Source organism: Lycorma delicatula, chromosome 13, assembly GCF_047948215.1.
Source record: "Lycorma delicatula isolate Av1 chromosome 13, ASM4794821v1, whole genome shotgun sequence".
Lineage (NCBI taxonomy): Eukaryota > Metazoa > Arthropoda > Insecta > Hemiptera > Fulgoridae > Lycorma > Lycorma delicatula.
Window position 1 is genome coordinate 10,312,690 of NC_134467.1, and position 18,504 is coordinate 10,331,193.

Sequence of the window (18,504 nt, forward strand, 5' to 3'; positions counted from 1 at the left end):
AATAACTAAGCAAAGATGGTACCTTATAAATTGTCATATTTCAAAATTATTCTAAACTTCTTGAAAACTTTGTTACATCTTTTGTTCGTATGTAAGACTTATTAGTCGACTAAAAAAATTAATAAAAATTTACATTTGTAAATTATATATTATAAAATTTTTCTATGATATGCAATAAATATATTATCACCTATTATAAATTTATTAATAGATACCAAATATTATAATAAAATTACAAAAATTTGTTCAATAATAAATTAATAATAACCTACTGAAACTATATAAACTTATCACAGTAAATGTAAAAAAAAAATTATAATAATAAAACATAAAATTTAAAAAAAACTTAATTTTGATAATACAATAATATTATTATAACTTATACATCTAATATAATTTTAATTCATAAAATATATAATTTAAATATTAATATTTTATAAGTTTTAAAAATGCATCATAATATTTAACCCTTCTGTCATTATCTAATTTTTTTACATTTATTTATTACCGCTAAAACTTTCAAGGTACATTTTTTTTATTAAATCAATTATTTTTACACTTTTCAGTCTTTAATTTAGTAAAGAAAAATCTTGAATATATAAGTGAAATGTTTTTTAATTCTAAAAAGCATTAAAAAGGACCTTATTAATCATTTAAAATAATTTCATTAAATATAGTAAAACAAATACAACATAAAATTTCTTGAGTTGCAACACTAAGGAGAATTTTGTTTTGAAAAACAGTTAATACTGTGTAAAGATAATGATAATAAATCTTGTTATGAGCTTCTTTTGTGTCATTTGGCCACAAAAATTTGCAAGTACATTATTACTTACAATTGTTTTAGATTTTCTTTATTAAAATTTAATAAAAAAAAATGTCTAAATGTAAAATCTTACTTTATTACAAATCTCCTATAAAGTTTATCATTTTTAAAATCTTTTATGAAGAAAATTTGAAAAAATTGATCAAGTTATACTTAAAATAGTTATAGAAAAACACAAGTTTAAATTTTCCAATACATATAGATCAATGTTACTGAGAATGAACGCTAAATTATTTGCTTGGAGGTTAGGCTTCCAAAATTTTACCAATTTCATGTTTGAAGTTGATTTGAACATTTTCAGCCTACTATAATAATTATATTCAAAATTTTACATTAAATTCATGAACATATATAGAAATGAGAAGAATCCTTACTTAATGAATTTTCTCTCTCTCTCTATCTCTTGTCATCTCTTTATGTAAAAATGATTACAACAATGAAAAATCAAGGTTTATCCCATTGTTAAAGAGAGAGAAACATAACATGTTAAACCAGTTCTTACTAACTTTTACTAATTGTTTTTTATAAAACAATTATTTTTGGAGAATTTTTTTTAAATTTCTCCCTTCACTTTTCCAAAAATTATTGATCAAAAAGTACATAATCGTGACAAAATACATAAAACTGAACTTCTATGCTGATATTCATAGTTAAATTAATTTTTATTTCTACATTTAAGTCTACTAATTATATATTCTGATTTAAAGGTTCCATTGAAAGAAAATTGTATAAAAGTTTGTTTGATTAATGAGGTACATATATATACACTAACAGAGAGCTTAGTACAAAATTTTTTTTAATGTAAACTGTACTGCTTTACATTAAAAAAATGTAATTAATAAAACGAAAAGTCTTACTGTTTTAGTTTGTAATTAATTAAAAATGGCTCAACATAGAAAAGGTTAATTTATATATTAAAAAAAAAATTATGTATTAGAAGCCTTGATGGTTTTAGCTTATATAAATTTAATAACTTTAAATTAAAAGGGTTAAATTATTAAATAAAATATTGATTGATATGTAAAATTGATATTTAAATATACCATTTCTTATAAAGTAACAACTATATAGTCTTTTTTGTTCTTTACAATATCACTATATATTTATATATATATATATATAACTACTTTATAAATAAATTAAATAAAACACCAGAATGTTTTTCTTTTGCTTTTTTTTTTTTTAATAAATATACTTTATATTATATATATATATTTTTAAAAATAATTTTATTAATTAAAATATATTATCTGTTAATTATAAAACAGACAATATTGAAAAAAAAAAGTAAACATATATTTTATATATGTATAATATAGTTATTAATAATGTTCGACGATATGATATTTATGATATGTCCAACAATTATAAAAGTTTTTGAGGTTTATTTTAATTAATATTTTTTAAATCTATTCACTATTCACTATAGTTTTGTTGCATCATAATTTTCAAATTTCCACTGTTGATGTGGTTGTGCACTATTACATTCTTCCATAATTAATTTCGTTTTATTTTCTGATATCGCTAGACATCTTTTACTGCTGCCATGTTGTATTAATTTTGTCTAGAAAAAGAATCGTTAAAAAACAACTGTAATTAATTAATAAAATAAATATATTAAATACGAGTAATCTATTAGAAATGTTAGACACCTAATTCGATTTATGACAAATGTTGTACATGTCGATCACCACTTTATCCTAAACAAACAATTTTAATTATTAAAGCAAAAAACAGAATTATCAATTTTAAATAAAAGTGTAAAATTTAACCGATACCACAAATAATCTTATGGTATTAATTCTAAATTAAAAATGACCAACATTTCAAAGGAGACTGACCATCAGTGAACACCATGTTTGCTCATTATACTGTTTTTGGCAGGAAATTTATTCTCTATTTTACAAGTGATCTTCAATAATTTGACATGAGTTATTCAATAAGCAACCTTTTAGATTATAAGTGCTAGAGCTATTCTGGTCACCAGACCAGAATACTGACAATCATTCTATAACAATTTTAAGGAAATTTCTTACATATGTATATACAAGGATGGATCAATAAGTACCTGTGTTAGGAATGAAAATCCAAGTTTTTCAAAAAATGTTTTTTTATTTTTCAATATAATCTCTTTTTAGGATGAAACACTGCCATTTTTTTAAACCCTCTAAGAATACGATTTATCAAACTCTTCAAAATTGGCTTCTGTCAAATTTTTTTTCCTGCAAGCCACATTTTCATGTTGGAGAAAGAAGTTGCAGGGAGCCAGGTCGGGCGAGTATGGTGGATGCAGCAGCAATTCGTTAATGTAATTCATGCAATTTGGTCGTGACAATTCCAGATGAGTGAGCTGGTGCACTGTCGTGATAAAACAGTACATTTTCTTTGCCGAATGGGCCCATGTCGTTCAATTTCTCATTGAATCGGTCCAATAATACACTTTAGAACTGCCCCGTGATTGTGCTTCCTTTTTCCAGAAAGTCTATAAGGATTAATATCTTCACATCCCAAAAAATTGTAGCCGTGAACTTTCTGGTTGACGGGAACTATCTTGCTCTTCTTTAGAGCAGATTTGCCTGGAAAAACCCGTTGTCTTGATTTTTGTTTGGTCTCTGGCATATAGTAATGTCCAGGTTTCATCAATGGTGACAAGTTGACATAAAAACTCCTGCGGATTTCACTTAAAGAGATCCAAACACTGCTTCAAAATTGACAACCGAAACCGCTTGTTGTCCAAAGTGAGCGATCGCGGTACCCATTGAGGCAACACCTTTCATCATTCTTAACTTTTCATATAAGATGTTTATTGCCGTTCTGTACAACACACCTACTTCTGTACAGCCTCTGCTACTTCATGCACTTTCATCCATTGATCAGCAAGATGTTGTGGACCTTTTCAATGATTTCCTCAGTAACGTTTGCTGGGCAACCTGGGTGCTCCTCATCAGAAACAGATGTACGACCACTTTTAAATTCGTTAAACCAATATCTCACAGTTGTCATAGATGGTGAAGAGCCCCTATAGACAGAATCCAACTTTGTTGTTATTTCTTTGCATGTTTTCCATACAAAAATAAAAAGCAAATTACAGATCGATATTTGTTCTTCTTCCATTGAATCAAAACATCAATTATATTTAATACAATGGCTATCTAATAAAAACTAACCTATAGATCATTGTGAAATTTTGTATGGTGTCATTTAATAAACGGTAGTATACTCTACTAATGCCACTTTCCTCAGCAACACCACCTGTCTTCAAACACGGGTACTTATTGATTCACCCTTGTACATCAGTCTAGTTAATAAAACGGTAGATTACTGTTAAAATTTCATAAAAATCTCAAACTGCATACAAACAAATTCTACGCTATAAAATACAAGGAGATGAAATGCTAAACTAACAGCACCTCGCTTCATCCAGGTAATTAAAATAAAAGTTTAAAAGTAATTTCTTTAAAAAATACGTACATACTATGTTCCTACATTTTTGTAATCATATGTATAGAGTGTCCTAGGAAGTGTTAGCCAAGTTTGTTGGAATGGCTGACTCAGAATATCAATAAAAATAAGTTAATAATGATTTATGATCAAAATTTACAACTTTTATGTGGAAAAAAAATTATTTACCTCTGGCCTATACTGCCAATATTGATTTCCTTTTGAACCATGACATGGATATAATATAACATCTTGACCAGCATAATCAAGACACGCTTCATCCCTCCTTATTTCACCGATTTTACTCAACATCCAATACTGTAATACAAAATACAAAATATATGAACAGTAATAAACAATAATTATTAGTTTAAACATTATCACCTATTTATTATCATAAAATTAATAAATAAAACTTTCAAAAATGAATGTGTAGTAATAATACAGTAGTATTTGTATTAAAAGCTGTACTTGTAAACAATTAATATAGTACCATGTAACAAAAACTTATTACAGGGAATCTAAATCTACAAATTATGAAATTTTGCTAAAATTCTGGTCAATACCTGCATGACAGAAATATGAATACAAACTTATCAAGACTACTATACTATATACTATACTTACTATCAAGATTATCACGATTTGGTTTAAAGTTTTAATATTTTTACAACCGTACATTAATAACTATTATTTCCATATCTGAGGTGACTGAGTAATTAAGACCATATTTTTATTATGAATGGCGATTTACTTTGAAAATACAGAACAAAGTATTTGTTCATATTTGTTCAGTTTTTGTTGCATTAAAAATGGAACAAACTGCAGTGAAGATACTACTACTTTTGACAATACTTAATACTTTTGGCAAGGATCTTATGTCAATATAAAAAGGGTTTATAAGCGATACAAATGATTTCACGAAGGCTGTGAAAACAACAAAAGGGTTGGACATCCTAACATATCAACAACTACTGAAAATATTGACAAAATAAACACTTTTGTGATCAATAATTGTTGAATCACTATTCAAAAAAGTTGATAAAGAAGTGAGAATATCTTATAGCTTGGGTAAAACAATTCTAACTGACATTTTGGGTATGAAATGAGTAGCAGCAAAAATTGTTCTTAAACTGTTGAATTTTCAAGAAACGCGACATCACTAAAACATAACAGAACAATTGTTATATCAATATTAGTTAAACATGTCAAAACAGGTGACAAAATGTGGGTGTACAATTATGATATTGAAATGAAGGTCCAAGCATCCTGAAAAAAGACCAAAAAGGTACACAGAGTTTAACTGAATGTTAGGCTTTCTAATTTTTCTGATTACAATGGTATCATCCATTAAGAATTCTTACGACAAGGATGTACATTCAACAAACAGTATTACTAACAGATTTTACACTTTACATTAGCTGATTGAAAGAAAATGACCACAAATGGGGACAAATAATTACTTTATTTTGCATAAAGATAATGCTCCAGTTCACACTTCACTACTAATTCATGATTATTTGGCCAAAAATAATTTTATATTGCTAAACTCTACCCTGCAGCTTTTCTTATTCCCACTGATTTAGAATGATAGATGAAACACTATATAATAAAAATAATTTTCCACAAATGTTTTGAGTATTTGAAGAAACGCTGGTGTAAGAGTATCGCATCTCTGGGGGACTATTTTGTAGAAGGGGCAATATCAATATAAAATAATAAAAATTCTTTTTGATAAAAATGAAAAATTCTCTATTTTTCTATCACACCTCATATAAAGAATATTTTTATGTTTCTTCATAAAATAGTCAAATTTTCCTATTACATCAATATTATTTTCTTCAATTGAAGAACCAATTACTAATAAAAATCATTTAGAAAAACAACGGCAGTGATGTCGAGAATTTAATGTAGTCTATAAAAACAATCATGATTAAGAGAAAAATGGGAAATTTAGTTTCTTTAATAATGGAGAATGCTTTAGAAGTATTTTCTCACCGTAATAGAATTCTGATTTAACATAATGTATCATGTACCAGAATTACTACCTAAAAAACAATTCTATCATAAACTACGTACAAAATGGTTCTCAAAAATACTTAACTGATACGTTTAAAAACCAAAGCGTATACTTTTACATGTACTCAAATATTTTTCTGGGCCACTATAAGAAAGGAGATTAATATTTTCTTATATAACTTACACAGAGTAAAACATAACATCAATATTAAACAAAAACAACAATCTCAAGTAAATCAAGTCAGCATAGAAAATAAGGTGACCACTGTTATTTATAGTCATCAAAAAGACAACTTTTTAGTTGATAGATGGATTCAGTTGACTTAAAAAAAAAAAGTCCTAAAAATAGTCTCAAAATTATAGTGAACAATTTAAAACAGACAATATGGAATACTGACAAAAGAAATTATATTATACACAATACATGTCTGCTACGTTGAGAATATTCAACAAACTGATCTGAAACTTTTTGATCAATCAAACTTTGCATCGAATGATCGTGTCTTTCAAAACTTTAAAAAAAGGCTTGCTTTTCAATAGCACAAGGAGAGAGTAAGAAGTTGAAAACTGCACATTGCCCAACTGATTGAAATTCCGTGTAGCAGATTTTTATTTGTACGATATAAAAAAGCTTATTCCTTGATAAAACAATAGTGACATTATAGAAAATTATAAAGGGTAATGAAGTAATATTGAATCAGCATTTTATTATTTTAATGACACAAAAGTCTATACTTTTGTAGTCAATACCACACAATCATTTCTGATAATAACTACTTTATTAAAAATGTTATCATTGAAATACTGTTGACAGCTTTTTCCATTCACTTCTTACACAATATTACCATAATTTCTTGCAATCTTAGTAAAGTGTAAAAATTTTTTTTATATGAATTATGATATAAATATGCCATGAAACCATTTAACATAGCCAGTAAATAATAATTTAACATTTAAATGCTCTCATGACATCTTCATTAGGAATTTAAATGATAAAATACAGTTTAAAAATAAAAATAATAGGATCGTCAATATTTCCAAATGGCAATCCAACTATAAACAGTTTAAATTATTTTATTATTTACACTTATATAATATAAGGGAGAGGAAGTAATTATTTACTAAATACACAAAATAAGATAAAATATTTAAACTTAAAACTAAATTATAAACTAAACTCTATATAGAATAGCAGTATACTCTACTTACAGCACTGTTGTACATTAACTACTAGTATCAAAAATTCGCTAGTGAATAAAATTGATTTTTTTAGTAATAAGTTATTGTTTTAAGTAAATGTAAGAGAAATTAATAATTAAATCATACAGAAATGTTAGAATTTTTAATTTACTACTAAGAAAAAGGTGAACCTACAGCCAGTCATGAAAATGTTACATGGTTTTGATAAATGTTTTTGCCAATATAACTAAATAACATTTATGAATTTAGTGTACTAACAACAACAAAAACTTTTACAAAGAAAAGCTTCAAAATCCTGAACATTTTTAGACGTTCTGTGCCAAAAGCAGCTAAAATAAAAATGTGAGCACATACAACCAAACCCAGTCACCATCAATTTTTAAAAGAAAAGAAATTTTACCCCAATAAACAAAAATTTGACAGTATGTTTTCACTCATGAAAATTTGATTAAGTAGTTAAAACGTATTTTGTGAGTCAAAGCTCACATAACATTTAATAATAATGACAAGCTTTCAAATAAAATATTTTTTTTAAATGTCATCCTCTGATGACTTGTGTAGGGTATTAGAGGGTGAATTATACAATCATTATAAGGTGAATCAGAAAATGTAATCCAAAACCAATCATTATCTAATTTACTTATAACTGGGAAATGAATGGACTCTTAAAACTGGATTTTTCAACGGATAAAAAATATTATTTAATTAAAATTTGTTTCAATTTATTAAATGAATGAAATGATAGTCTCTCTTTAAAATTTGGTCCTACATACAGGAGCTTACATTGAAATACTGTTTTACAGCCTTACACAAACCTAATCTTCAAATTCTTATTATAATTTATATGTTCAGATCTGTTTGCTTATCAACAATTATAATTAAACAACTGTAATAATTGTTAATTGCTAACAGTTTTCCTACTTCCTTAATCTTATCATTTCTTTCACAAAAACTCTTTCTACATTTGATGAAGATGTTCTTCAAAACAATATTATGTATTTTTATTTAAGGATTTATCAAATTGAGATCGGTTCTTTTGAAAGATTTCTAATTTAGATTTTTTGTTCTTGGAAGAGATACCTGGAAAATTACCTTCTCCAAACAACTGAATATTTTCACTTCAAAAAAAATTCAAGGGATATTCACTAGAAATACACATTGGTTCATGCAAAGTTTATAATAAACAACCAAGGACTGGAAATGTACCTAGCTCAAGCTTTAATAAAGAACAAAGAGTGAGATGATAAAAACCAGAACATCTGAGACTAAATGATAAACCTTAAAATTTGTTTTAACATATTGTAAATATGCTTTTGGACTATCCAATGTTGCCTCCAGATTTTTAATTGAATCTCTGATTTGAATAAATGATAATATTACATAACTACTGGACAATAATGAAAAAATATGCCTTACAAAAGGTTACATCTATTTATGAAAGTTATACTTTGTAGAGGAATTTCTTTTATTGTATTATTATTATTATTATTATCACTTTTTAATTGTAAATCAGATGATGACTTCCAATCTTATTTATCAACAAATAAATAAATATATATATGGTGTATGGTTTATAATAAATGAACTTTTTAGAATTTTATTCGGTTTTTATTGGCTATAATTAAGTTAATTTTCTTAGAATTTAATTTTCTATAGATTTTATCTGAAGTTCTATTGGTTACTGGGAATTTAACAAATTAATTTATGCCAAACTGAAAAAAAGGGGTAATTTTCAACTCCAGTTTTGAAGTTTTACAACTATTTCCTTGAAAATAAGAACTGGAAATACAGTTCTGGGATACATTTTTCTAATTTTTCATATAACATATAGCATATAAAACCTTTAAATTTTGCTAAATAATTTTTCCCACCAAGTTTTATCAATATGCCATTTATTTGACCTTTAGAGTGGGAATCTGATCAAAATTCTTTATTAGACATTAACTTGAAAACAAAATATTTACAGCTATGTTTATATAACTTTTTTTCATTATTTTGATATCAAAATATATATCTGTAAAGTATGAAAGAAACTTCCTGAAACATCAATATGTTAAAAATAAGTCTGGACCTAGTACTGAACTTTGTGGTACTAAAATGGGCCAAAACAGAATATAAATGGTTATTTATATTTATTTTATAAACATAATTTAACCAAACTTAACCTACGCTCCTTGACTAATTAACACCGTAATTTCTTGAGTATTTATTTAATAAATTCAGTAATTACAATTATTTATTATTTAAATAATCAAATTGCAATAATTACTGAATTTATTAAATATATTTATGAATTTATTTATGTTAAACTCTATATCGGCCCATTTTGCACCGAAATCTGATTGACTACTTTGTTTTTAAATAAAGCTGTAGCTGCGGTGGCGTTAATACGTAAGTACCCTCAAGACAAATTGGGACCAACAATTTCTAACCATTTCTGTCTTGCTTTATTTTTACACAGTTTTATTATTTAAAAGATTTAATCCAATCCAGTTATAGGTTACATCTGTTAACATATTCTCTCCATTTTTGTAGGAGTTTTATCATTTACAGGATCAGAAGATTTGTTTACTCCGATCTAACAAGACAGTATTATCTTTTGTGTAAATGCTACTACTGAACTTTTTATTTATAAATTTATGTTTTCTGCACCTGTGTTGTATTATTAATATATTTAGTAGCAGTATAAAATTTGGTAAAATTTATCAAAAATCTTTTTTACTAAAACTTTTACAGTACGGTCAATAGATGATCAGAAAACAATAATAACATGAATTAATGTACTATAAAAGTGCTATACATAAAATTATGCTACTAATCTATATAAACTTTAGTACTTACACTGATTATAAAGATAATAATGCAATATTACAAAAAAAAACTTATTAAAAACAACATATTTTAAATTAATAAGTATTAGTAGATACTGACTACAGAATACAAAAACTACTTGTTAATACAATTAATAAATTATACATTATTATAAATAGCAATGTGATAAACAGCATACAACAGCAGCATTGTTATAAGTGACAGAGTAGCTGAAAAAATAATTTATAAAACAAAAATACGAAGAGAAGATTGTCAAATATACCTTCACCAATATAAAAAAAAAAAAATAAAATCAAATTTATGACAAAGGAAATGAACTGACCACTCTTAGTTAAAATCCTGTGCAGATGTCTAGGATTTTTATATACGCTTAAGGTAATATTTTAAAAGTTAAAACAGATTTAAGGCTAGTAATAGTACAAATGCACTATGAAAAACTTTGTACATTTACGAAGAACATTGTAAATAAAACATAAAGGCTTTAATTTTTAATTAAATGGAAGTGCGAATAGTCAACACAATGTGTATTTTTATAAAAATTTACTAATCATTCATAATTATATATTTTTTGTATATCTGAGTCTATTCTCAATTTGGTACTTAATTTCGGTGGCGTTAATATGTAACGCCACCGCAGCTACAGCTTTATTTAAAAACAAAGTTGTCAATCGGATTTCGGTGGAAAATGGGCCAAAACAGATTCAAAACAGTTATTTATATTTATTTATTTTATAAATATAATTTAACGAAACTTAACCTATGCTCGCTTCGCTCGCTAACCTTGACTAATTAACACAGTCATTTTTTGAGTTTTTATTTAATAAATTCAGTAATTATTGCAATTTGATTATTTAAATAATAAATAATTGAACTTAGAACTGAATTTATTAAATAAATACTCAAAAAATTACGGTGTTAATTATTAGTCAAGGTTAGCGAGCGAAGCGAGCATAGGTTAAGTTTAGTTAAATTATATTTATAAAATAAATATTTATTTATTTATGTTAAACTCTATATCGGCCCATTTTCCACCAAAATCCGATTGACTACTTTGTTTTTAAATAAAGCTGTAGCTGCGGTGGCGTTAATATGTAAGTACCCTCAATTTTATAAATTGCTTTTTATTTTGTGTTAAGACAGGAATTTACACATTTATCCATCTGAACTATAAATATTTGCTTAAATAATTTTCATTAATACAATCTTAATTGTGATTTAATTTCAAGTTATTTTTTATAATTAATATCTTCATGTATTTACTTAAGATTATATCACGTGTTATATTTATATAAATAATGTGGAATTTTAATCACCTCTATTTTTTAATAAATAATAAATAGTATATTTTGGGATTTTGTTCTGATCAAGGTTTTACCATTGTTTCTGTTAATCCACCTCGGCAAACACAGAGATAGTTCCTTTTTTTATCCCCAGTAACATTATATTTATCTATATATTTATGTGCAATATATCAAGGTATATAAAAAGAATACTAAGATTTTAATTTGTTATAATATCTTTTGGACGAGATGTACAGTGTAGATTTAGGAATAATATCAAAAAGAAAAAGGATAGTTTTAGTTGCACGCATGACCATAGATTGATTCCCTACCTTTACACTTGACATTGTCAAGTGACTCCTTTACAGAAAGCCTTTTGTGTTTTGCATTTGCTGGATTTGATTCTGTATTTACAATTCAACATTTGTTTTGCAGAAAATTTAATTGTGATTCTCTGAGTGACGGTAACATTAAAATTTGTCGATAACATACTGGTTCTAAACGATACGATGTCTGTGTAAAGGAAAAAGAACTAGACTGAGGGTTCGTGAAGATAATGTTGAATGTGTCAGGAAATCGTTCCTCCATAGTTCTATATATCTGTTAAAAAGGTCAGCTGCAAAGTAGCAAATCTGGATAATGACAGTGTACAATGATTTAAGGAAATGCTTATGTATGTGATCATACAATTTACAGCTGTTACAGGCTGTGAAGCCTACCCACTATGCGGTGCGAACTTCACGATCAAAATGTTGCAATATGAAGATGACAACTTTATTGATTATATTGTGTTTAGCAATGAGTTAATACCACACTTCTTAATGGTTAGGGAGAAATAACAGAAGTTTCTTATTTAAAGCCTTTTGTAGTTCTTTTTTTGTGGTATCAGAGATCCTGATACCACATGCTGAGAGATCCTAATCACCATGTGATGGTGGCACATTTAAAATAAACATTGAATAATATATAAACAGTAAAACCCACAGTGACTCACTTAACATTAGTTATCTCACTTCCTAAATAACTTATATCTATATTATTATTTAAAATTCATAAAGAAAAATTAGTTTGCTTAAAAATTCCTAACAACGTTAAAAAGGAGATTTTTTAAACTAAAAATTTCAGTATTGGCCCACATGAAGTTCAGATAATTTTTTATTGGCACTTATATAATTAGCTAAACTATCTCAACAGCACAACACATCAAAACACAGAATTTAAAAAAAAATTATTAAATACACATTAAATTTAAATTTGAATTAGAAAATGTAACATATATTACATGAAATTTAAACCACCAAAATACACTACAAAGATAAGTTAAACTTACCATATTAATTCCAAAAATCAATTTTTGCCGGATCTCGTATCTTCAGTTGTTTTTATAATTTGTGATTTTGAATTTGTTGAAACTGTTACTATTTTGTTATATAAAATATGTTTTAAGTAATACATCATTTCAGTACTGGACAGCAGAATTTGCGAATTCGTCCATAATAAATTTCAAAATTTTAAAACGGAAACAATTTGGCAAATTCAAGTCATACATTATAAAAACAATTTACTTGCAGGGGATCCTATGAAACTCATCAATTCTTGGAATTAATATGGTAAGTTTAATTTATCTATGTACTGTGTTTTGGTGGTTTACATTTCACTTAATATTAAATTTTATTAGCACAGTTGTCATAATATGTTAATGAATTATTTGAATTTTCAAAAAAAATAAATATATGCAAGTATTAATGAAAATTGCAATGAAAGTGATAAAAATATTTTGGCATTATATTCCTAACATAATGGATTATCAGGTTATAAGGGTCACAAAAAAAGTTGCAGAAGTGTTTTTAAATACTCACAATGTGACATGTGTAATAACATTTCATTACTTACTGAAGAAAGAATAAAATAAAATTTATGCGATACACACTATAACAAAATATATGCAATATCAAACCGTGAAAAATAATTATTGCTTTCTTACATTTAAAAAACTACAAAGTGCAAAAATTACACGTGATTAATTTAACAACTCTAATTAATGATACGTAAATAATTACATATAAAAAAAATTTAATACCATTAAATTAACAGGAATTTATATAAGAATTTCTAAGTTTATATATAAAGTCCTAAGAATTTATCCTTATAAGCATTTTTTATCATTTATCACTAAACGTAATCTTCCATTGTACAGTATTGTATTTCGTAACATGTACATAAAAAATAATAAGGATTTTTAATTCTGTGTGCTATGTCTTTTTGACAGAGTTAAATTTTTCCCCTTGATAGGGAGCACTATCTAATGAATATCAACAGTATCAACAATATCAGAAGCACAGTTCAATTTTGCAGTCAAGAGTACTGACATTTTAATTTCAACTGCAATTTCTTTTGTTTGAAAATGACATTAACAAAAGAGTTAGATGTCTAAAATGTAAAAAATCAATGAATTACCATTAGAAGAATTGGTGAAGAAGTACAAAATTCTTTATGGGTCACGCAAAATAATTTTTACTGACATTTTGGTTATGAAATGAGTAGTAGTAAAATTTATTCCAAAACTGTTAAATTTTAAACAAAAATGGCATCGCATAAACATAATACAATTTTAATTGACATTAAAGATGACTCAGAATTACTCAAAAAGATGACAAAAACATGGGTGTATACAATTGATACCAAAAAAAAAGGTCAATTAACCCAATGGAATAAGACTAAATAAATTTGAAAACTTAAATCAAATTCTAACAGAATTGATAAAATTTTAAGGTTATCCTTAATGCATTTTGTATTTAAAATAGCATCACTCATTATAAACGCTTATAACAAAGTTGTACAATCAATGAACAGTATTACTTAGCAGTTTTATGCTTTTTTTTTTTGAGACAGTCCAAAGAAAGTGACCACAAATGTGGATAAACAGTTCATGGATATTGCACCAAGCTAACAATACTACTTACACTTCATTAGTAATGTGTGATTATTTGCCAAAAATAATGTTACAATCACTGTTTTTTCCCGACAATTTTTTTTTCTGCTTACTGATTAACAGAACATTAAAACTACATCAATTTACAAGGTTGGATGAAATAAAAAAAATAATGTTAGATGAACTTAACATTTAACCAAAAAATGCTGGAAGGGTTATTAGAAACACTGGCATAAGTTTTTCGCTTCTTTGAGGTCTCTTTTCAGGGGAAAATATTTATATCGTTTTGTTTACTTTTCATACAACTCATTAAGATTTATCCCGTTGAATACAGCCACGATTAGAAAGCTTTCTGGTATGCTTCTCATAGAGTATGCTGCTGATTCCACAGTGGATCTCCTTTACTTTCTTATCATATGGAATCGTATCCTTTAAGGGTAAATTTTATAATCAGAAACACAAAGAATTCTATAGTGACAGAGGGTAAAACAATTGTTATGCTTAACAAAAAAAAAAAAAATTAGCTAAAATGCACAGGTGTTAATTATCATCTTGGTTTAACATGCATTTCTTGTTCATTCACGATTTAGGTTTCTTCTTAATTCAAAATAAAAATTTTATTGATGTATGTTCAAATGGAACAAACTCAAAACCGATTCAAATGATACACTATTCCCATCTACTATAACCTTCACACATTTGATTAACATAAGATGTTAAATAACATACAATCACAACAATACATACAATTCATAATTCTTTTCCACAAGCTTCTTAAATAATTTCCAGAGTTAATTTCACCTAAATACAGTACTCTTCAAGAACCTTCATTTTTTTACATCAAAAAACTGCAGCAAAAGTTAAACAAACTCTCTTACCTAGTCGTCAAACAATACAGAATGATGCACAGCAAACAAAATATTTTAAAAAACTCCACTATTTAGCACCACTATCAAAAAATCAAACCACACATCGACATGCTATTTCAAAAACTTTAATTTCTTGTCTGAACAAACCTCTTATATTAGGTGCCATAGCAAAATGGTTATAGTAGGTGACTAAGCATGTTACTTGTAACTTATAAATATCGCTCTTTAAACAGGCATAGTCATTCTCAAGTAAACAATCTCATGCCAGGCGTACTAAGAAAGCGGAAGTTGCCTTCCACACTGAGCCAAACATACTGTTACATACTGGCATGCCAACATATATTTTTAAGATGGCCATTGAACACTGTGATCCACATATATGATAATGAATTCACTAAATTTATACTTCTCAAAAAATGCATTAATGTATTCAAGTAAGATTGTTTTTTTTTTATTATTGTTGTTGTAACAGTAAACTCCCTCTAATTCATCATCTATCCTGTGCTTATATATTTTTTAACCATACTCTTTTATATTTTACATGGAAATTAACTTTTATATATAATATTTATGAACAAACAATAAATGAAGGTAAAATTCAGAGGTGAGCTCTCGGAACGATTTGAGATCAAAACAGGACTATGCCAAGGTGATGGGCTCTCACCACTATTATTTAACTGAGCTCTAGAAATGCCTAGCTTAAAAAATGCCCCCCAAAAATAAAAATAGGACGAAAAATCAAAACAAACTGTCTTGATTTCGCCAATACTTGGCTCTGATAGCAAATGAAATCGACAAAGCTAAATCACAGATATTAGAACTTCAATAAATTGCAAAAAAATTGGCCTCAAAATATCATTCAAAAAGACAGAAATTATGCTCCAAAAACCAACATGATTAAAAGAAGTAAACATAAATGTAGTAAAGTCAAAATAGTAACCCGATTTAACTAACTTGGAGAAATATTAACAAACAACCTAAATGAAAAATCTTCAATCCAAACAAGAACAAATTACCTAAAGCACAATAATTATCCTGGTACACCTAAAGTAAAAAGGAATATCCATAAACGCAAAAATAAAATACTACAACACAGTTATAAAACTGGAAGCCACATATGCAGTAGAAAAATTCTTCTACCTGAACGAACAATCAAAGATTGACAGACCCCAGAAAATCGAACAAAGAATTGGTAGAATCTGCATCAACAAAAAATACCAGAAAGATGGGCGGTGGTAGATCGTGCCCAACAAAGTCCTGTATAAAGAGTTAGAACCCATTACTAATACCATGAGTAAGAGTTGACTAGATAGGATTTTTGGATACATCGTGAGGATGCAAGATTCGAGGCTTCTTAAACAGTTTGTACAGTACAATCTCGACTCAAAAAATACCAAGACAGGATGCAGATGGATCAGAGAAATAGGAGAGGATCTGAAGGAAATTGATCTTATACTTTTTTTGAGAAAATTCTTTTTGTATTACTTATATGTAACAAATTTGCAAAATTAAGGTTTTTTTCTAAAATGTCTCTGAAGAAAATCAAAATTGATTTTTTCACAATATCCCCATCCACATAACAAATTTTAAAATAAAAATTAATGTGATCAATGCCCCTATACAGAAATTTGATCCAAATCTTAAGAAAACATGTTTGTCAATTCTGAGATATAAGGCCAAAAGAAGTATGACTGATATACATACACATATTTTTTATCTACATGAATTGGTTGGACCCTAAAACATAGTACAGGTTTGCAAATAACTTGATACCAAAATTTTGTCATGTTCACCATACTTTCCCCCTTATGTAGCTATTCTAGCTGTACTCACCGGGAAAGTAAAAAAAGAATTAAAACTATACTTGCTGAATAGAGAACCTCCTCTCCTTTCTTTAAATCAGTTCATAAAATCCGTAAAAAAGATAATGAATGTAAAAAATATATACTAATGTTACAAATGTAAAAAAATCCTAATATCTTAATAAAGGTTAAGTTACTAACCTACTAGACAATCGATACAGATGTATTTTGGTAGCTGGGGTTTAATAAACTACACATTTCAAGAATGGTTGGCCTGAGTCTGTACAAGATTACACTTGATTTACATATCATTCTCATGTCATCTCATTGAGCCATTTAGTTATTTATTGTTCATAAGTTGAACATATTGCAACATACAAATTAGGAATTGAAAAATAAATAAAAAATAAATTACTTTATGATTTTGTATACGGTTCATATTTACGTTAATTACTAGAAGAATTGGATGTAATCACAACTGGATGTAATTAGAAAAAAAATGATATATTTGTATAGCAAAAAAGAACATTAAAATTAAATTACGTTAAAAAAATTCTAATTTTTCTTTTATATACATTCATTAATTTGCTTCCAAGTATTATGTATATTACACACAATCAATTAATACTATACGATTAATGGTTAAAAATAAATTATTAAAAAGCAATATGTTATTGTGTTAAATTATTATAAAAATAGCTAAAAAAAAATAATAAAAAATGTTTCAATGTTATAGCATGTTACATGTTATCTTACAAAGCAATATTAATAAATTAAATAACAAAACTTTGTTAAAAAAAATGCATACGCAATAAAAGAACAAAAAAAAAAGAAGTAATCCAAATCCAAAAAAAAGAAGTTATTATCAATCAAGATCAATAACACATTTATTTTTATAACTGTTACCTGATTACCGCCTTGTTTATGACATGGCCATAAACCGACAGCTTTATGAAGATCTTCTGGTTTACATGCCGAATCAATACACATGTTTGAGATTTCATTATTGATCTTAATAAAAACAACAACATAAAAATAACACATCACAATAATAGTAAAAAAAAAATAAATAAAAAAAACTAACCACTAACAAAAAACGAACAAGCTATAATAAATATGTGAAGTATATTCATAATACACCCCAAATTTTTCACCATATTTGTAATGCACTTCACATCATTTGATGCAAAATGAGCAGAAAAACGATCAACAAACTATCTCATAGAAAAGAAAAAATTTCTGCATATACAAAGGCCACCAGAAAAGTTTTGAAATATAATGGAACACATCACAAATTAGTACG

General features: G+C 26.7%; 1 protein-coding gene across 6 annotated transcripts in view; it reads right to left on the minus strand.

The window, feature by feature from the left end:
- Window positions 1-2,095: 2,095 nt before the first annotated feature.
- The window catches only part of LOC142333753 (putative polypeptide N-acetylgalactosaminyltransferase 9), a 436,298-nt gene continuing 419,889 nt past the window's right edge, over window positions 2,096-18,504 (minus strand). For 4 of the 6 annotated variants that reach the window (XM_075381223.1, XM_075381224.1, XM_075381226.1 and 1 more), the window contains 3 exons: window positions 18,108-18,212; window positions 4,457-4,585; window positions 2,096-2,390 (listed from right to left, as the gene is read on the minus strand). In XM_075381223.1, the coding sequence (XP_075237338.1) occupies window positions 2,250-2,390; window positions 4,457-4,585; window positions 18,108-18,212 (375 nt within the window). In that variant the 3' untranslated portion in view covers window positions 2,096-2,249. The remainder of the gene's footprint in view (window positions 2,391-4,456; window positions 4,586-18,107; window positions 18,213-18,504) is intronic. The other 2 variants (XM_075381229.1, XM_075381228.1) reach the window with 2 other exon arrangements.